This window comes from Chiloscyllium punctatum, chromosome 7, assembly GCF_047496795.1.
Source record: "Chiloscyllium punctatum isolate Juve2018m chromosome 7, sChiPun1.3, whole genome shotgun sequence".
Classification (NCBI taxonomy): Eukaryota; Metazoa; Chordata; class Chondrichthyes; order Orectolobiformes; family Hemiscylliidae; genus Chiloscyllium; species Chiloscyllium punctatum.
The window spans coordinates 73218092-73239535 of record NC_092745.1 but is presented as its reverse complement, the minus strand read 5'-3'; the positions used below and the strand labels follow the sequence as shown (position 1 = coordinate 73239535).

Genomic DNA, 21444 nt, shown 5'->3' with positions numbered 1-21444 from the left:
CATTCATTAACCAGAGTCAGGAATCATTTGTTAACCAGATGCTGGAATACTGTTTACTGAGAGTCAGGAATCATTGTTTAACCATAGGCAGGAGTCATTATTCAACCAGAATGAGAGTTAGGAATCATTGCTTACACAATCGCTGAGAACTATGAATGATCCCTGGCACTCAGCAACAAATCCCTGCACAAAGCCAAGAAACATTCCCTTGTCAGAAACAAAAACAGAAGTTGCTGAAAAAGCTCAGCAGGTATGGCAGCATCTGTGAAGAGAAATCAGAGTTAATGTTTCGGTTCCAGTACCCCTTCTTCAGAACTATTCTCTTGTCTCAGCCACACAGTGTAGGTTTCAGGATTTGTGATGAAGGGTTTATGCCCAAAAAGTTGATTCTCCTGCTTCTTGGATGCTACCTGACCTGTGCTTTTCCAGCACCACACTCTTGACTCTGATCTCCAGCATCTGCAGTCCTCACTTTCTCCTATGTTTCAGGATTGCCTAGACCTTTCAGATTTTCTCCAATGTAATTAAAATATTTTTATGAGACTAATATTTATTTTTAAAGATAACAACCAGTTAATTAACAGAACGCCCATCACCTTGCACATGGTAAAACGTTTCAAGTACCTTAAACTCAACAACAGTCTTAAGGAGATTCACATGGCTGTTACAATGCAAGATTAGGGACCTAGGTAAGGGCTCCTGCCCGAAACGTCAATTTTCCTGCTCCTCGGATGCTGTCTGACCTGCTGTGCATTTTCAGCATCACTCTAATCTTGACTCTGATCTCCAGCATCTGCAGTCTTAGGTATGTACTTGACTGTAAGGCGGCTGGCCAAATGTTTGGCTAAGGAATGAGTTTTAAGGAGTATTTCAAAATGGGAAAAAGGCATAGTTGGGATTTTGAACTTTAGTTCTTGGCATCTGCCACCAATAGTGGAATGATTAATATTAAAGATGCTTACGGGAAATAGAAAACCACAGTATCTTAAATGTATGGAGATTAAAGAAAGGATGGGTACTAAAGCATACAAGCAATTCAGAAATGAGTTTTAATTGGGAAATCAGGAAGAATAGAAACCAGAGAGGGACTCCGGCATCCATCTGTTGATTGTGGCTGCTGGGTTTGGGAAATGAATCAGGGACAGTTGAATGCTAGAGTTGGATGAAGTGTTGGGAAATACTACCCTAAACAACATCATCCCTTTTGCCTTTATCTTACCCCACACCATTTTTTATTACACTTTAAACTATGCAACCATGATATCGTCCCACCTACTCTGCTGGCAGTTACCACAACTATAAGTCACCATCTACTTTCCAAGTGGAAAGAAGAAAAATCCTTCTCACAACTCATTTCCTTGTTCTTTATCATTTATTTTCAAAAATGTTTTGTTAACTTAAGATTCTTTTTTAAAAGTACATTAAAAAAATCAATGAAAAATTATTTTTCTATTGCTCGGCAATGCAGACAAGATAACTAGACTATTTTAATTAATTTTAAAATTAATTAGATTATTTTAAGTGAAGTTAAACTAGGACATTGAAAGACCTTTCATATGCTTTCTGTAGAATGTAAAATTTAAATGGTACAAAAAGTGCATAAACATTTGATTTTTTTTCCTCTCAAACCATGTTTTTAAAATATAAATTTTAAGTGAATAATGCTTTTCAAGTTTGCTCTTAACACTGAGACATTTGAAAATACATAGATTTCATGATCCCGGAAGTATTCTTCATTTGGTTAGTTTAAATATTATTGATGCATCCAGGGAAATTCTGAGATTATATTCTGAGATCAAATGCAATAATATTTGGAATCAGCTATCAATGTCACAGCTTTGGACAATAATGTCAAGAGCAAAGTCAATGATTTTGGGAGAAGGAGAATCCTTTCAAGATGGAATTTAATGAATTTGTGAAAAACCATTCACCTCTTAATTTTATCAATTGATTATGAAGCAGTTAGGAGAAATCTATGTTTGGTGCTGAAAACATGATCAGGTAAATGTATAGTGAAGCTGTTGGGTGATTTAGATAGTGCATAATCTAAGATTAAATCTATATGGAATCACATTATACTTTAAAAGCAAAATAAAATAAAAATCATCAGACAAAATAAATGATAAATGAAGAGGAACATAATAATATGACAATGACCTTCGGAAACCTGTTATCTAACTCTTCAAATAAAAAAAATCACAACTCCATGCATTGAGGTAAGTCTTTGCCAACAACTTTCAAATGCAATGTATATGCATTCTGTTTCACAAGTGCTGACTTTTCAAGTTTTTAAAATTGGTAAATTTTCCTTTCAGGTTTTATTTGAGAGATTTGTTGTCCTTTTTAGATGTTGATTCATTGGATTAAAAACAATCTCAGGCTTAATTGTTGGACACTTGGTTACAGAGGAGGTTCAGTGTGCTTGTGCAAGTTTTCTTGATGAGTTTAATTTGAGCAATTTTAAGCTTTATGGCAGTTCTAACTTTTTCTTAACAAGAATTGGAAATCAATTATATTCCCTACAATTTGAGGAGCCGCTACAGTACATATTACCAGGAATTATCATTAGATGAGTTAGAGGGAATAGGGATGAAATCAAAGCAGCTTTCATTCAAACGTATTATTGGTTGTGCTTCTGCAAAAGTATAGTGAACACAATGTCAACAATAAAGTCCTGGAGCAACTTATACTCCACAACCACCTGATGAAGTAGTAGCGCTCCGAAAGCTAGTGCTTCCAAATACATCTGTTGGGACACCTGGTGTTGTGTGATTTTTACATCCCCGACCAACACCTCCAAATGTGGAGAAACTCAGCATGTTTGACAGGCAAAGTTAACATTATGAGTCCAATATGACTTTTCTCCAGCCGTTCTGTTATTTCAGATTTCCAATATCTCCCCTATTTTGCTTCCACAACGACTTAACACATTCCCAGGACTTCCACAGGTCAGTGTGAAGCATGCAATGAGACAAGGTCCAAATACAACTGATCGACTGTCTCAACATATTCTGGATTAATGGTGCTGGAAGAGCACAGCAATTCAGGCAGCATCCAATGAGCAGCGAAATCGACGTTTCGGGCAAAAGCCCTTCATCAGGAATAAAGGCAGTGAGCCTGAAGCGTGGAGAGATAAGCTCTTTAGAGACCGCAATTTCCCTTCCCACGTGGTCAAAGATGCCCTCCAACGCATCTCGTCCACATCCCACACCTCCACCCTCAGACCCCACCCTTCCAACCGTAACAAGGACAGAACGCCCCTGGTGCTCACCTTCCACCCTACAAACCTTCGCATAAACCAAATCATCCGCCGACATTTTCGCCACCTCCAAAAAGACCCCACCACCAGGGATATATCTCCCTCCCCACCCCTTTCCGCCTTCCGCAAACACCATTCCCTCCGTGACTACCTGGTCAGGTCCACACACCCCTACGACCCACCCTCCCATCCTGGCACTTTCCCCTGCCACCGCAGGAACTCTAAAACCTGTGCCCACACCTCCTCCCTCACCTCTATCCAAGGCCCTAGAGGAGCCTTCCACATCCATCAAAGTTTCACCTGCACATCCACTAATATCATTTATTGTATCCATTGCTCCCGATGTGGTCTCCTCTACATTGGGGAGACTGGGCGCCTCCTAGCAGAGCGCTTTAGGGAACATCTCCGAGACACCTGCACCAATCAACCACACCACCCAGTGGCCCAACATTTCAACTCCCCCTCCCACTCTGCCGAGGACATGGAGGTCCTGGGCCTCCTTCACCGCCGCTCCCTCACCACTAGACGCCTGGAGGAAGAACGCCTCATCTCCCGCCTCGGAACACTTCAACCCCAGGGCATCAATGTGGACTTCAACAGCTTCCTCATTTCCCCTTCCCCCACCTCACCCTAGTTCCAAACTTCCACCTCAGCACTGTCTCCTTGACTTGTCCGACCTGCCTATCTTCTTTTCCACCTATCCACTCCACCCTCTCCTCCCTGGCCTATCACCTTCATCTCCTCCCCCACTCACCCATTGTACTCTATGCTACTCTCTCCCCACCCCCACCCTCCTCTAGCTTATCTCTCCACGCTTCAGGCTCACTGCCTTTATTCCTGATGAAGCGCTTTTGCCCGAAACGTCGATTTCGCTGCTCGTTGGATGCTGCCTGAACTGCTGTGCTCTTCCAGCACCACTAATCCAGAATCTGGTTTCCAGCATCTGCAGTCATCGTTTTTACCTCTGCCTCAACACAATCAGGCCACGGACAAGCGTGATAGAGCAGCGGTCATGACCCGCCCCCTGCTCGCGCACGGGCATGCTGTGCACATGCGCACATATTCCCGCCGGTAATGAGTTGCTGGAAATTGTCCCGAGCAGGGAGGAGGTGGGCAACTGGATTAAGTCCTCAGTTGGCACAATACTGCGTCTACATTTAAAGACTAACAAGCTCAAGGCTTCGCTGAAACGACGGAGAAAAATATAAGACGGGGCATTGTTGGATTTCATGGCAAGTTTACTGGTTTCCACGGAAACCGCGGGCAGTGAATGATGGCCCCTCGGTTTCAGACCCGAGAACAGGCCTGAGTGATAATCGTCAATTGTTGCTGAAATGTCAGATACTAGTTCACTACTTCTATGACTACTCCCGACGAAGAGTACATATCATACAGTCTGCCTTTTGATTAACCTGGAGTATCTTGAAACTTTTATGATGTCTCAGAACAGTCTATTAGAAGAGATCTGCCAGTGGAATGAGGAGATGTGTAAGAGGAAGATGGGAACTGTTCTCTCTGAACTTATTATATCCTTTAACTGTTTGATGTTGTGTAGTTTAATTGTTATTACCAAAAATGATAACTGGAACAGTTATAGCAAATCTTATATTGGAAAAGTACAGCAGGTCAGGCAGCATCCAAGGAGCAGGAGAATCAACGTTTCGGGCACGAGCCCTTCTCCTGAACACTCCTGAACCTCGACACGGTCCTGTCCCCCTTAGTCCAAGAACTCCCCACCTACGTTCGGGACACCACCCACACCCTCCACCTCCTCCATGATCCTCCCACTTCCTCCAAACCAAAGGAGTAGCCATGGGCACCCGCATGGGCCCCAGCTATGCCTGCCTCTTCGTAGGATATGTGGAACAGTCCATCTTCCGCAGCTACACTGGCCCCACCCCCCCACCTTTTCCTCCGCTACATCGATGACTGTATCGGCGCTGCCTCGTGCTCCCAAGAGGAGATTGAACACTTCATCCACTTTACTAACACTTTCCATCCCGACCTCAAATTTACCTGGACCGTCTCAGACTCCTCCCTCCCCTTCCTAGACCTTTCCATTTCCATCTTGGGTGACCGAATCAACACGGACATTTACTATAAACCGACCGACTCCCACAGCTACCTAGACTACACGTCCTCCCACCGTGCCCCCTGTAAAAACGCCATCCCATATTCCCAATTCCTTCATCTCCGCTGCATCTGCTCCCAGGAGGACCAGTTCCAAAACCATACCACCCAGATGGCCTCCTTCTTCAAGGACTGCAATTTCCTCCCAGACGTAGTCGACGATGCCCTCCACGCCATCTCTTCCACTTCCCGCTCCTCCGCCCTTGAGCCCCGCCCCTCCAACCGCCACCAGGACAGAACCCCACTGGTCCTCACCTACCACTCCACCAACCTCCATGTCCAGCATATCATCCCCCGTCATTTCCGCCACCTCCAAACGGACCCCACCACCAGGGACATATTTCCCTCCCCTCCCCTATCAGCGTTCCGAAAAGACCACTCCCTCTGTGACTCCCTCGTCAGGTCCACACCCCCCACCAACCCAGCCTCCACTCCCGGCACCTTCCCCTGCAACCGCAAGAAATGCAAAACTTGCGCCCACACCTCCCCCCTTACCTCCCTCCAAAGCCCCAAGGGACACTTCCATATCCACCACAAATTCACCTGCACCTCCACACATATCATTTACTGCATCCGCTGCACCCGATGTGGCCTCCTCTACATTGGGGGCACAGGCTGCCTACTTGCAGAACGTTTCAGAGAACACCTCTGGGACACCCAGACCAACCAACCCAACCACCCCGTAGCTCAACACTTCAACTCCCCCTCCCACTTCACCAAGGACATGCAGTCCTTGGACTCCTCCATCGCCAGACCATGGCAACACGACGGTTGGAGGAAGAGCGCCTCATCTTCCGACTGGGAACCCTCCAACCACAAGGGATGAACTCAGATTTCTCCAGTTTCCTCATTTCCCCTCCCCCCACCTTGTCTCAGTCAAATCCCTCGAACTCAGCACCGCCTTCCTAACCTGCAATCTTCTTCCTGACCTCTCTGCCCCCACCCCACTCCGGCCTATCACCCTCACCTTGACCTCCCTCCACCTATCGCATTCCCAACACCCCTCCCCCAAGTCCCTCCTCCCTACCTTTTATCTTAGCCTGCTGGACACACGTCCCTCCTTCCTGAAGAAGGGCTGATGCCTGAAACGTCGATTCTCCTGTTCCTTGGATGCTGCCTGACCTGCTGCGCTTTTCCAGCAACACATTTTTAGCAAATCTTGTAGCAGAGTTACCAAGTGAGTTTTCTTGATTAATTAGAATGGGGTAAACATTGTTTAAAAAATGTGATACATAATGAATTATGGGATAACGGTAGTCATAAGTTATCGAAATGTTAACCAGGAGGAACTCTGGACCTGCCAAAGGAAACTTAATTATTCCATTGTACAATAACTGCAGTTATAATGTGTGAGAAGTTGAAATCCTAAATCAAAATGCAATCGGGCACGCAAGCAATAATGTCCCTTTTTTTTGGGGTCAAGTTAATACCTAAAACAAATCTTCATTGATACCACTAGTTTCAGCCAAGTAATTACAGAATATGGCTGTCATACAGTCTGTGCCTAGCTTTGAATTGAAAGAAAGTTTGGAATTAAAAGGTGCTTTTCACAATGACTGTCTCAAAACACTTCACAGCCACTTAAGTAATTTGAAGTGAAGTCACTTTTGTAATGAAGTAAACACTGTAACCAATTTTGTCAGAGTATTTTCGGCCTTTAGGATGATTCTCATAATTTTTTTCCTCCAGTAATTAAACTCTGGAATTAAACTTTGTTTGATCAAGTCCAAGGGCATACTTTAGGAGCAGTAAATGTCAAGGAGTACCCAAAAGTGCGCTGTAACGTTCACTTGTTGTGAAAGGCTTTGAGTGTACCAGCGGATTCTGTATTTTCCCTTTCCAGGGCCTTCTGGCTTATGTGCAAGACTGCAGCAGAGATTCTGATATCCAGGGCAATTGTCTCCTTGGATCACACTCATCCTTAATTTGTGAAGGGGCATATGATACTGCCTCAGGCTGTGTTATTTTTTTTTGGTACAACATTGTTAGATTTCATCATGCATTCTTTGAAACAAATATCATGAGTGATGTTGTCCCTCTGTTGCTTTTCCATACTGAGCAGCTAAAATGAATTTGCACATTACTTCATGAGATACCATCTTGAGGGGTATTTCTGACACTTGGAATCTAATGATAATAGATATTACTTAAAGAATTTCATCTTTTCCATACTGAGTACTTTTCAGGTTGGTTGTTTGCTCTACTATTTTGTAGCAGCAGCAGCAGTGATGCACAATGATAGCTATGGTTAAATGCCTTATGATATGATTAGACGTAACAAGAAATGAACAGTGATTGTAAACTAATTATCCATTCTTTAGATGTATCTATTATGAATATAAATATGTATGCACTATATATTACAGCGGTATTTTATTTTGTTGTCATCTCTCATTGGAAATTGGCTTAGTCAGTAAGTTAAGGATGACATCATATTGAAAACAAGGCATACATTGCTGCAAAGATTAGTGGTAGCCGGTTTGCGAAAGTTTTAGAAGCCAGCAAAGGATGACTAAAAAGGAAAATGAGGAGTTGTAGTATGTGAGAAAACTAGCAAGAATTATTAAAAGCAGCAAAAGATTCTACAAATTACATAAAAAGGAAAGGAGTAGTTAACATGAGTGCTGGTCCTCCAAGGTGAGACTGGGAAATTAACAGTGAGAATCAAGGAAATGGTAAAGACTGAACAAGTATTTTGTGTCCACCTTTGTAGTTGAAAACACAAAAAGCATCCTAAGGACAATAGAAAAGCCAGGGACATAAATGAAGGAAGGAACTTCATAGAATGGAGTCAAACAAGTCCTTTGTTTTGTTGTTTGTACTGGCTCTGAAGGAGCAGTTCATCTTGTGCCACTCCCTATCTTCACCTCAAAGTTAAAACAATCACAAGTGAGAATTTATGAGGAAAACTGATGGGACTAAAAGCTGACTGGTTTCCTGGATCTGATGACCTGTATTCTCGGGTCTTAAAGGAAGTGGTTACAGAGGAAAGGAATTCATTGATTGTAAGCTTCCAAAATCCCTGAGATTCTGAATAGGTCCCAGTGGATTTGGAAACTGAAAATGTAACGCCATTATTCAAGAAATGAAAGAAATGAAAAGGACAAATATATAGGCCAGTTAGTTTAACATCTGTCATTGGGAAAATGTTCAAATCCATTATTATAGATGTTGTATCTGTGTTCTGCTACTATCAGGCAGAATTGAAATGGTTTTGTGAAAGGAAATCATGTTTGACAGATCTAACAGGGGATGTAATAAGCAAGGTAGATAAAGAGATCTGTAGAAGTATGTATTTGGATTTCCCGAAAGTGTTTGTTCTGGTGTAACGTAAAGGTTACAACATAAGAGCTTGTGGGTTGGGCGTGATGTATTTAGCACAGACAGAGCACATGCTACCTAATAGGAAACTGAGAGTTGAGATAAGTAGGTCAGTTTCAAGTTGACAAAATATCTATTGGAGAGCTGCAAATAGGTGTTCTGGGGCCTCAACTATTTACCATATATGTTGATGACTTCGATGGAGGGACAAATTGAAGCCAAATTTTCTGAAGATACAGAGATAGGAAAACAGGTTCTGAGAAGAATATATAGTGTCTGCAAAGTGATGTAAATAGGTTAAGTGAGTGGGCAACAATTTGACAGATGCAGAGCAGATCATTATTTAAATTGTGAGAGCATGCTGCAGGACAGCGGGATCAGTGTTTCATTGTACATAAATCACAAGATGGTAACATATAGGTAATGTTCTGGATGTATGTTTGCCCGCTGAGCTGAAAGGTTTGTTTTCAGACATTTCTTCACCATTCTAAGTAACATCATCAGTGAGCCTCTGGTGAAGCACTGGTGGTATGTCCCACTTTCTATTTATGTGTTTAGGTTTCTTTGGGTAGTTGATGTAATTTCTGGTTCTTTTTCTCAGAGGATGGTAGATGGGGTCTAAATCCCTGTGTTTATTGATAGGGTTCTGGTTGGAATGCCAGGCTTCAAGGAATTCTTGTGCTTGTCTCTGTTTGTCCAAGGATGGATGTGTTGTCCCAGTCAAAGTGGTGTCCTTCTTCGCCTATATGTAAGGATACTAGTGATAGTGGGTCATGTCTTTTTGTGGCTAGTTGATGTTCATGTATCCTGGTGGCTAGTTTTCTGCCTGTTTGTCCAATGTAGTGTTTGTAACAGTCCTTGCAAGGTATTTTGTAAATGATATTCGTTTTGCTTGTTGTTTGTATAAGGTCTTTTAAGTTTATCAGCCTCAGTTTTAGTGTATTGGTAGGTTTATGGGCCACCATGATATCCCAAGAGATGTGAGTAGTCTGGAAGTCATTTCAGAGGTGTCTTTGATGTAGGGTAAAGTGGCTAGGGTTTCTGGGCGCATTGTGTCTGCTTGTTTGGGTTTGTTGCTGAGGAATCAGCAGACTGTGTTTATTGGATATCCGCTCTTCTTGAATACGCTGTATGGGTATTTCTCTTCTGTTCGTAATTCCTCTGTGCTGCAGTGTGAGGTGGCTCATTGAACTAATGTCCTAATGCAGCTTTGTTTGTGGGTGTTGGGATGATTGCTTTTGTAGTTGGCTGTGTATGTTGTTTTCCTGTAGACGCAGGTTTGAAGTCCCCCGTTTGAATGTTTGCTCTACTGTGACACAAAGGAATGGCAGTTTGTTGTTCTTCTCCTTCACTTTTGTGAGGATGTTATTGATGGTGTTGTAGGTTTCTTCTAATTTGTTTTGTTTGGTGATGACAAAAATGTCGTCCACGTAGCGGACCCAAAGTTTAAGCCTGGATGGTTGGGAGAGCTGTTTTTTCACTACAGCTGAAGAAGGATACCTCTTTGACTGGGACAACACATCCACCCTAAGACAATCCAAACTGAGACACGCACGAGAATTCTTTGAAGTATGACATTCCAACTGGAACTCTAAAGCAAACTTACTTTCAAAACCTCGACCTGAGCTACAAATCTTCTCAAAGGTCACTAATACAGATAACATAAATAATTAAGAAGGCAAATAGAATGGTGGTCATTATTGCAAAGAGGATGTTGTATAAAAATAGGGATGTTTTACTATAACTGTACAAGGCATTGTTGAGACTGCACCTAGAATACTGTATACATTTTTGTTCTCCTTAAGGAGGAATATATTTGCATTGGAATCAGTGCAGAGAAGATTTATCTTATGAGAAATGGTTGTGTAGGTTGAGCCTAAATTTATTGAGATTTATACAAATGGAAAATAATCTTATTGAAAAGTACAAGATTCATAAGGGACTTCTCAGAGTAGACGCCCAGAAAATGAGGAGGCGCATGAGGTGTTCTAGAACTATAAATCGATTATAATAAGCAGTGGCTATTTAAGATAGAGAGGTGCAGGAATTTATTTTCTAACAGGAATTAATCTTGTGAATTCCCTTCCACAGAACAGTAGAAGCTGAATCATTGACTTTATTCAAGATTGATAGATGATTTTTGATTACCAAAACAAGTCGAGGGTAAAGTGGTGTTTGGAATGACCAGCAGGAATGTGGCCGTAAAGGCCATAACCAAATCAGTCATGATCTGGTTCAGTGTTGGGGTAGGGTTGATGGACAAATAGCGTACTTTATTCCATAGACTTATGTTCTATTATTTAACAATGATTTATTTTGTTGTCAGTTTCTGGCTGTGGGTAATTTTAAATTTTATTTCATCCATGCAATTGGTCAGGGATTTATGTTTCACTTGTGATATTCTCTTTAACACCAGTTACTCTATATATCAGAATGATGAAAGCAGTAATGAACAATTACGTAAGTACTGACTATGTATGTCAGCTGTCTTACCTTTCTGTAGAACACAATAACTATATAGACAGAATCAAGAGCTGAAATAACGGCTGTACAATACCTCCCATTTAAATGCTTAACAGTTCAAGAAAATATGTAGGAAGGACAACTTTCAAAATAAAGTACTCTGCTTCTTACCATTTATCTGAATGTAATTTACATCTTGAGTCCTTTGCAATTTCCCTGTGATAAACTTATCTCAGTTTTTGGCTTAGTCCATGTCACAAGAGCACACTGCGTGGGAACAGCAATAGACCATATAGCCACGCATGCCTGCTCTGCCACGCAATATAAATATGTCATCTTGAGCTTTGACACCATCTACCTCCCCATTCCTCATGTCTTCTTGAACAGAAATAAGTTGTTGTTTAACAGTTATCTAAAGACTTATGCCCTCATTGATTGTTTACGGAGTAGGTTTGAAGACAGGAAAGTTGGCAACAGTTGACAATGAATTTGCTATGGAATTGTCTAGTATGTATCCTGGAGTTAACGGAAGTAAACTAATCCTATACAGGGTTACTAATGAGGCTTTGCACTGATGGAGACTGGAGTCATTGGTGATGGGTTGAAAAGCCACTTAATTGCATAACATTATTTGAGACGTGCTTCAGCACAAATCAACTTAATATATTTTGAGTTTTAATTATATAATGGACTGCTACGCAGGTTTTAATTTTCCATGTACATTGTACTGCTTCATAGCCAGAGACCTGTGTTCAATTCCAGCCTTGGGTGACTGTGTGGAGCTTGCATGTTCTCCATGTGTTTGTGTGGGTTTCTGCTGGGTGCTCCGATTTCCTCCCACAGTCCAAAGATATGTAGGTGAGGTGGAATGGCCATGTTAAATTGCCCTGTAATACCCACAGATGTGCAGATTAGGTGGATCAGCTGTGATAAGTGTGGGGTCACAGGGATATGGGTGGGGATGTTGGGTGTGGGGGGCGGGGGGATGCTTTTTGGAGAGTCAGTGCAGACTTAATGGGCCAAATGACCTCTTGCTGCACTCTAAGCATTCTATGATTCTGCTGCAATTCTACTTTGTTGTTGGGAATGATTATAAAATATACATTTCACAAGGGTACGCAAAATTAGTAGATCATTTTCCGTACTACTACAAATCTCATGTCTCTGGACATCTTCCTCTCTCTGCTGGGTCCATACGTTTCAAAATTACACAGTCTTTTTCCATCTCCTCCATTAGAGATGGTAGCAGAATTGCCACTATATTTCATTTATTGCAGTCTCCTCCTGTCCAGTTAAACTGACTTTACCATTGCCTCTTTACTTATTCATCTATTCAAGAATCAATCTATCTCTGTCATAAATACACTCAATGACTCAGTGCCACAGGAATCTGTAGAAGCTGAGTTTCACAGATTCACCACTCTTTGGCTGAAGAAATTCCTCATTATCTCAGTTCTAAAGAGTGGTGCCTTCATTCTGAAGCTGTATACTGATGTCCTAGTATCTCCTACTAGTGGAAGCGTCTCCTCTACTTCAACGATATCCAGGCTTCTCTGGTTTTCTGCAAGTTTCAATGAGATTCCCCATCCCACTCCACCCATATCCTTCTAAACTCCATTGAGTGCAGACACAGAGAGCTCAACCACCCCTCATGTGAGAAGTCCTTCATCCCTATGATCATTCTTGTAAACCTCCTCTGAGCCCACTCCAACCCCAGCGCATCCTTCCTTAGATATGGGGCCCAAAATTGTTCATAATTGAGAATCTCAATGGTACATCCCTGCTGTTGTATTCAAGTCCTCTCATAATGACATTGCATTTGCCTTCCAAGCTGCCAACTAAACCTGCACGTTATCTTTGAGAATCCTAAACTAGGTCTGCAGAGTCCCTTTTGTACTTCATATTTCTGAAGCCTTTCAATTTAATGATGTTGCAATAGGACCCAAAGGATTTCTATCCACTTTTTAAAACAATTTATTTATGCTTTATGAGACTTACCTTGACTATCTTCCTATGCTACATTGATGATGGTTAGTGCCACTTCCTGCTTTTGCTCTGATTCTTTTTCTCACTATTTGCGATTTGAAGTTCAAAACCCTTTCCTCAATATATACTCTATTCCTGACCCTTCCAGATGTTCTTTTTAGAATCTCCTGTTAATAAAAGATTGTAATCTGTATTACAAATGTACTCTATTCCAAGTGAACAGTAGCACAACCATCTGCATAATTCTTCTCACCTTACTTCCCAAAATCTCCATCTCAATTATATCTGGGCAGTTTGCACCCCCTTCACAAAAACTAAACTATATGGCTCCTCCATGCTCCTTTGCCATTCATTTTAATCATAGCTGATCAATTGGCTCAGCTTCACTTGTCTGTCTGCTCTCATATGTCTTGATTGCCTTAGACCAAATAAAAATGGATGTCTCCACCTTAAAAGTACTTAACAATGAAGCATCCATAACCTTCAGCAGTCTTAAAGATTTGCAACTCTTTGAATAAATGTTTCCTCATTTCAGTCCTAAACATAAATCGCCATGTCCTGAGACAGTGTTCTAGATTCTCCAGAGAATCAAAGGCTAAAATCTCTTATTTTTTTAAAGGAATATTGAAGATTCTCACAGGCAAGTTTCTGCCACACATCAGCCTTTTTGATATAGAGCATACCTTCTTTTCTGAGGTATTACCTAAGGTATGTGAAATTTCCAGTTTGATTGTACATTTTACAATATATTTTATAGATACTATTTAAAACAAAATTCCAAAAACATGCAGCCTGCTTTGTTTTATTCTACCAATATTCTTCACTCCTTGCTCAATAACTGTTTCATAGGGACCAAGTGGCCATCAAACTGTGTAGGGTATTGACAGAATATTTCTCCATTGGGTCCTCACCTACTTCGTCTTTGGTTCATTGTTGGAAGGGTTCATGGCCTGGTGATCAGGGGAGGGAATTCTGGCTGTCTCCTTTCTCCCTACCCTAAAGGCAGTGAGACCCCTTTAGCATCATTCAGGCTGACATAAACTCTCTTGTCTTTCCCCCATTAACAAAAAAACTAGACATACGCTACAAGCATTGGTGGCTATTGAATATACAGGCCATCACCCTTCAGTTTCCTTTGATATATGATGCTATTTACTGCTATTTCTAAGCCTAACTGACATATGGAATTTGCTTCAGATAAAAAATAAGCGCTGGGCTAAAGTAAAAATAATGAAACAACACTATGAAGCTGCTTTATAGTTCGTAAGTCAAAAGAAAATCTTGCAATTACACACGGTTACCCATATTTATTTCTTTTACCAGTTTTAAAGCAACTTTCTCATTTTTTTTTTAGCTTCACTGACCACAAATAATCCCCAATTGAAAGATAAATCCATGATTTTTTTTTCCATCTAGGCCATGACATTGTTTGATGAGCTTGCAAGTAAGTTATGTCAACAGGCAGGAGCATTATCTAGTCAGAACAGTGAACTGCAGACAGTACTGAGGAACGCTATACAGGTAGGACCTTATAAATTTAAATTGTATTACAAATCTTCGTGTTATAATTACAGTTTCTTTTAAATTATATTAGTGATGTGAATTATCCACTGATTTCAAATACATGCATTTGAGCCATTAGTTTTACTTCTATTCCTTGTAAAATATTAAATCTGATATATAACAAGTAAACTTGAAGATTACCTGTCCAATAAAAGCTTAGTAAACTGAAGTCAATGTAGATTCAGAGGAATGATTCTGATTAACTGATTTAAGCAACTCCTTTGAGAAAGTGACATGTCTAGTGAATTGTGGTGAGCCCTATAATGACATACCTAGACATTGAAAAGGCATTTGGAAAGTTTTAAAACTAATGCTGTTTGTTAAACTTAACCATGGGTATTTCATATATGTCCTTGGAATGGAAAAAGAAGATGGATAATGTGCACACATTATGGAACTGTGGGTGAAGAAATTGAGTGGGATTCATCATGTTCCAACGCTGGCATGATTATAGTTTCTTTTTACATGAATAACTTGGACTGAGGCATTCAATGCAAAATGGTCAAATTTGAAGATTATGTCAAACTATGAAAGGCAGTGAAATTGCAGCAGGCAATTCAGAAATTACGGAATGAATTAGACAATGTAAGTGAATAGAATAATGGAAGGTAACATTTAATGCAGAAAATAAGAGAGAGTACCACGTGAACTTCATGAGTGTCTTTGAAATTGCTAAAGACACGGTAGTGGCTGACCAGCTGTCTTATATTTGAAACCTCATCTGCCAAACCAATGCAAAATTTGGTGTAATGTAGAACCTGAAATGGAACTTCTTTTACCATGGCTTTGTATACCATTACTTTTTATAGACTTTATTTTCATTAATTTTCCCCCCCTATAAAATTGTACTCAGTTTTATTAGTTCTGTCAGTACCATAGTTGGGAGGGGTGTGGGGGTTTGAAATTTAATAATATTAATGTGACTTCAGTACTTTCAAAACAGAATGTTTTTGAACATGGGTTATGATGCCCCTGGATGTTTTCATCTGTAAACTGCTCATATAATTTTGTTGCTCTCTACATGCAGACTCAAGTCCAACTTTTGGAAGTTCTGATGAATATTGTGCAGCATATGTGCACTCTTGAGGAAGCTCTAACCTTGTCAAGCGTCCATTCATTATCGCTGGCTGTCTTTCATGTCCTGAAGAACACCTTTAGTCATTGCAAGGTGAAACACATGAAATTGTCTGCAGCAATGCTTTATTTTCTGTTTGGATATTTCTCATTCTGTGTTTATGAGGGTGAACTTTGGTACAGTTGAGCAAGTGTAAGGTCTATCATCCCTTTTAAGTGGAATTTACTCTCCTTCTGATGTATGAATGGGGGCAGGAATTTTTTTTGCAGAAATCAAAATACTAAAATGCTAAAAAATTTAAATTGGGAAGTACTAGAAATCATCTGTAATCTCCATTGAGACTGACTGACTCATAAAAAAGAACTTACATTTATGTAGTTACTTCATGACAGAAAAAAATTTGAAGTTTTGTCCCTGTTGTGATACAGGTAACGATGTCAATCAGAGCCTCAATGATATCTTAGAGTCTCAATAGCAACATTAATAAGCAGTTAATCTATATCTGTGATGTTTATTGAGGCATAAATTTCAGATACTGAGAGAACTTGTTTTTCTTCACGTAGTGCCATAAGATCTTCTCAGTCCATGAGAGAAAGCAGATAGAGCCACAATTTAACCATTCATCCAAAAGACAACAACGTTTTCTTGTTATGACACATTGATGCAGCCTCCCCTCATTGTCATTTTAGAACATGTGCCCACATTTCTGGAATCTCAATATTCTATCTTTTGAAGCATAACTATTTGCACTACCAAATATGACAGTGACTACTAAACAAAACATCAGAAGGTTGTTAGTTATAGCTTTTTTTTAGGATAGATTTATCCTCCTACATGCTTAATCTCTCCCCAATTATCCTCTATCCTAGCACTGAATCTGAGAATCTTGTATTCCCCCAACTTCCCAACCTCTTCCTTTAACTCATTCCCAGTGCTAGTACCCTTCTGGTCCATGCTAGCAAATAGTTGAAGTCAACCTTTCACACTAGCTACTTTCTTTCTCCCTTTAAAATTGCTATCGTCACTATCTTCCCATCAAATAGAAATGTATTTTTTTGTACTTCTGGTCTTTTTTTAAGACATTAAAGGGTCTCTATAAATTCAAGTTAGTTTCTTAATCTCTTGCTATCAGTGTTCTTATCATTCTCTTTTCTTTTTTGTTTTTCATTTGTCATCTATAGTAATTTCTCAGGGGGGAGTAAAAGGGAGGGAATAGAGTCAAAGAGACAGAATAGAATAGTTCTTCTGTAAAAGCAGGCATTTGCACTGTTTATAACACTTTTTTATTTCTATTATTCAGCAGAGTATGTTTAGGCTAGGAAATATCTATACATTTTATGAAAGTATATTGTAACCAAAACTGAAGATGGTATGTAATGGAGCTGATGGTGAACTCCCCTGCAGGCTTGAGAGCCAATAGGAGCTCCATGTCATCTCCCTGGGAATTAAGTGTCATGCGGCACATAACTAGGCAATGGCAGGATTTTCCCAGAACTAAAAGCTCTGGGGTTCTCACCCACTGAGATCTGCTGGCAAGTCAGAAACCAGCAGCTTTTCATCACTTGACAGTAAGAAGGCAGTGGATGCAGTCAGTACTACAGCCACCAGCGGCTTAAAATCACTGATGGACCCAGGTACTGTGAATAAATTGGGAGTGGTATGGAGCAATGGGGAGGATATTAAAGCCCAGAGAATACCTCTCAGCTCCAACGCCTACTGATTTTTAGATACCCTCAATCAGGCATTGAATTATGGACCATGCTCCTGGAAAATTTCAAGAAACCCGAACGATATTTACTTTTTGGGCTCCCTGTGTGTTGTGTACCCTGCCTCCGGTTATTTAAATATCAACAGTGGCAGGATGAGACCTTTAGGTGGGTGATAATATTCCCTTTAGCACCTCGATTGGGATGACAAAGTTGTCCATGGGTCTTAATTTGGACAGAGGTGGGATAAGGGTTCAATTCCAACCTTAGGCGAATGCCTTGTGGACTTGCACATTCTCCCATGTCTGCATGGGTTTCCTCTGGATACTGTGGTTCCTTCCAAGGATGTGCAGGCTAGGTGGATTAACTATGGGAAATGCAGATTTATAGTGTAGGGTTTGGGTGGGATGCTCTTTGCAAGGTTGGTGTAGACTCGATGGGCCAAATGGCCTGCTTCCACACTATAGGGATTATAAGTGGCAGATCCTCACTTGCCACTCTTCCACCAAACCTGCCACTGGAGGGCGTTAAATTTCACTGGCCAAGTACTCAAGTGTAAAAAAGACAAATTCTGGAATATTTGTAGTGAATTCAAACAAGTGACTTGTCATGATATTGATAAACTGTCTTGTACATAATTGCTCTTGTTGACACCTCTGCTTTTTACTTGTATTTAGGACAGTGAGACTTTGTACAGTGGTCACTTGCACTTGGTTGCAGACCTGCTACAATGTTTATTTAAGGAAGCATATTCCCTTCAGAAGGGGTTCATGGAACTCTTGGATCGGATAGTTTTGGAATCAACAGATGCTTCTGGTGACGATGTTGCATGTATGGTGGTAGGTGCGTTTGGAATATTCTATTGTATTGTTTTGTATGCTATCTCTTTAAGCAACTATATAATTTTTAAAATTTATCTGATTTTATGTCTGCATGTTCAATAATACTTTCTGAAAAATATTTAACGTTTCCCTTGGTTTCTGGTAATCTGTCAATTTGCAAACAAATGTTACTTTATTTCGTAGCGGTTCAGTTCAACTGGATTTTATTGTGAAAATAATGGTGATGCTAACGATGTCACCATTAATATCGCACATAAATTGGTGTCCTCTAGTATAGGTCATTCTTGATTTTGATGATTTCCATCAAATCTCCTAATATTCTCAAAGGAGGTCAATGCCAGCTTCTTCAATCTATCCATGTAATTTAATTCCTTATCCCTACCGCTGTTCTCATTATTAGCATCACCATTTCCAGTGCCTTCACAACCTTTCAAAGGGTATTGCCCAGATTGCTTTTTTAATATACAACTGTATTATAAATTTGCCTTTGTGCTTTATTGTTCTATTTCTAAAGCCCAGCATCTAATATGCATTTTAAACATTTTTCACAATCGGCCTTGTCACCTGCAGCATTTTGTCTTTCTAATCAAAATACATCACAACACAGTTCTCTGCATGAAATTTAACCTATCACTGATTTTTTAAAAAAGTTGTTCTGAGAAATTGCTTTACTTGACTCATTAAGATGATCTTAATGCTTCTTGGATATTGACAATGTTTGGGAGTAATATTTATCATCATTGTTTGTGGTTTGGCATTATGGTATACATATTTATTTAAAATTATCTCCAATTTTTCAGTAGTTCACAACATTTTGAAGATTTGTTCAGTCATTTCCAAAATGGATCATGCTTTACATGCTAACACATGGAAATTCCTTATTAAGTAAGTACAAACTGTATTGGTAAAACATTTTCTTTGTCTCCCAATGCCCTGTTTTGTTTTCTAGAAGACCAATGCTGTTATTTTAGAATATTTCACAAAAATAATTATTGTACCACCCAATTCTAAGGATATTTCTTCACGAAACAGACAGTACTGTATAACTGATACTTGTCTGTTAAGTGCTGGCCACCTCTGACTGTAAGTCAAGGAAAGGAAAGATACAGAGTGAACTATAGCAGAGCGTGTATTTATCTTTGATTTAAAATTGAATTGCTTTTCAGTTCCGTTGGCTAGAGAAAAATAAGCATAGTTATACATGATTTTAAAAACAACTTGACATCCTTTCCAGAATAAGTGTGAAGCACCGGGCATTGATTGAGACAAAGCTGCCACATGATGAGCTTATTACTGGTCTCTGTGAGGACATTCTCTATTCTTACAACTCGTGTCTGCAGTTAGCTGAACAAATTCACCAATCTACAGGAATGGTAATTATTGGTTCTTGGCTTTAAGTATGAAACTTACTTAATGTGTGATATTTTTCAGTCAATAAACCTTAGCTGAGCATTACCATTCACATAAACATTGTCATTAGCACCTCCAAGAATGATTCTCAGTTATCCTTCTCTAAAGTAGCACAACTGAGCATCTACGATATGCAGACAGGATTGAGGAGATAGGGAGCTTCTCAATTGTTATCTAAGCTGCCAGGTTCAGTCACTCTTAAGTCACTGGTAGTGCTGACTTTGACAAAACACGGTTTAAAAAGTAGTACAGCTCTTACTTGAGTAAAACCTAGTTAAAAGTCATGCAACACCAGATTGTAGTCCAACAGGTTTACTTGGAAGCACTAGCTTTTGGAATGCTGCTCCTTCATCAGTTAAATAGTAGGATAGGACCATAAGACGTAGAATGTAATAGCAAAAGATCACAGTTACATGCAATTAAAGCAATATATTCCACAAACCTAGATTGCTGTTCAGCTTTTTAAGCCTTAAATAACTTTCCAACATCACACTCTTTGACTCTGATTTCCAGCATCTGCAGTTCTCATTTTCTCCCAGTAGGAAAAGAGGAAGAGCAAGTTGTGGGAAATGAGATGTGTGCAAGACCTGAACTAAACAAAAGAATCTTTCTTGAAACCGATCATGTCTCACCAATATTTAGATGCATTTGAATAGCTTAGTAGAACAAGGAAGTCATTGTTGACTTTCTCTTGGGATGGAAATGAGATTTCTCTTGCTTTCAGCATTTTCCTCTCCAGTCTCCCCCTTCCCCTGGCCACCGCCAAAAGAACCCCTAGCCATTGACTCATCCAACCAATAAGAAAGAATATGTCTGGAAATTTGGGCTCTGAACATAAATTCTATTTTAGTTCCTCTCCACTACTCTAAATTTGAAAAATAAATTGAAAGCTATTAACTTAAGCACCAACGGCCTGTGATAAATCATTCAAGTGGTCATTGTTCCTATGTGTGCCTAAATGCTAAAAACGTTGAGAGCTATTTGTCTGTTAGAGCATTACTGCAACCAAGTGAATCTTGCTTCTATATGCACAGTTTCCAACAGGTGTGTTAGATTGTGATCAGCAGTAGGAACCATTTCTCTCTTCGATTCAGCGTCATACAGCATGGAAACAAACCCTTCTATCCTAACAGTCCATGCTGAATATAATCCCAAACTAAACTAGTTCCCACCTGTCTAGTCCTGGCCCATATCTCTCCAAACCTTTCCTTTTCATGTACCAATCCAAATGTCTTTTAAACATTGTAATTCTACCCAATTTCGCCACTTCCTCAGGAAGTTCATTCCTTCTTATCCCATTCCACCAATGATTTATTATTTTTCAATTAATTTTCCAAATGCTAACGTACTTGTTTAAAAATTTACTATTCTTACCACTGAATGTATCCAACAATTTGAATTTTTTTAGATACACCAAGAAATTTGTTTGTGCTTCCCAAGTTTAGCAACATATCCTTTTTGTTCCTCCTGCTCCTTATATATTCACTATTTGTTGTATTGACTAATTTTGCTGAGATTTCTTGCTAATTAGTTCCTAATGTCTTTAAACAGAGGACGTTGAAACCCTTAGGTATTTTAGACATAATTATAGAAGTCCTTTAACTGCTGATTTTTGTAAATGTTTACTGTGATATGAGTTAACTTAAATTTAAATCTTTCTAAGAGTTATCATTTCCACATAAGCCTTCA

The 21444-nt window shown here is 39.9% G+C and overlaps 1 protein-coding gene across 13 annotated transcripts in view; it reads left to right on the top strand.

Annotated features, from left to right (window-relative positions):
- Nucleotides 1–2103: 2103 nt before the first annotated feature.
- The window catches only part of firrm (fignl1 interacting regulator of recombination and mitosis), a 54835-nt gene continuing 35494 nt past the window's right edge, over nt 2104–21444 (top strand). For 2 of the 13 annotated variants that reach the window (XM_072573993.1, XM_072573991.1), the window contains exons 1-8: nt 4167–4785; nt 11131–11170; nt 13779–13867; nt 14576–14680; nt 15750–15890; nt 18181–18346; nt 19146–19230; nt 19580–19718. In XM_072573993.1, coding sequence (XP_072430094.1) covers nt 4693–4785; nt 11131–11170; nt 13779–13867; nt 14576–14680; nt 15750–15890; nt 18181–18346; nt 19146–19230; nt 19580–19718 — 858 coding nt within the window. In that variant the 5' untranslated portion in view covers nt 4167–4692. Of the gene's footprint in view, nt 2217–4164; nt 4791–11130; nt 11171–13778; nt 13868–14575; nt 14681–15154; nt 15308–15749; nt 15891–18180; nt 18347–19145; nt 19231–19579; nt 19719–21444 lie in introns of those variants that run through there. The other 11 variants (XM_072573995.1, XM_072573997.1, XM_072573996.1 and 8 more) reach the window with 11 other exon arrangements.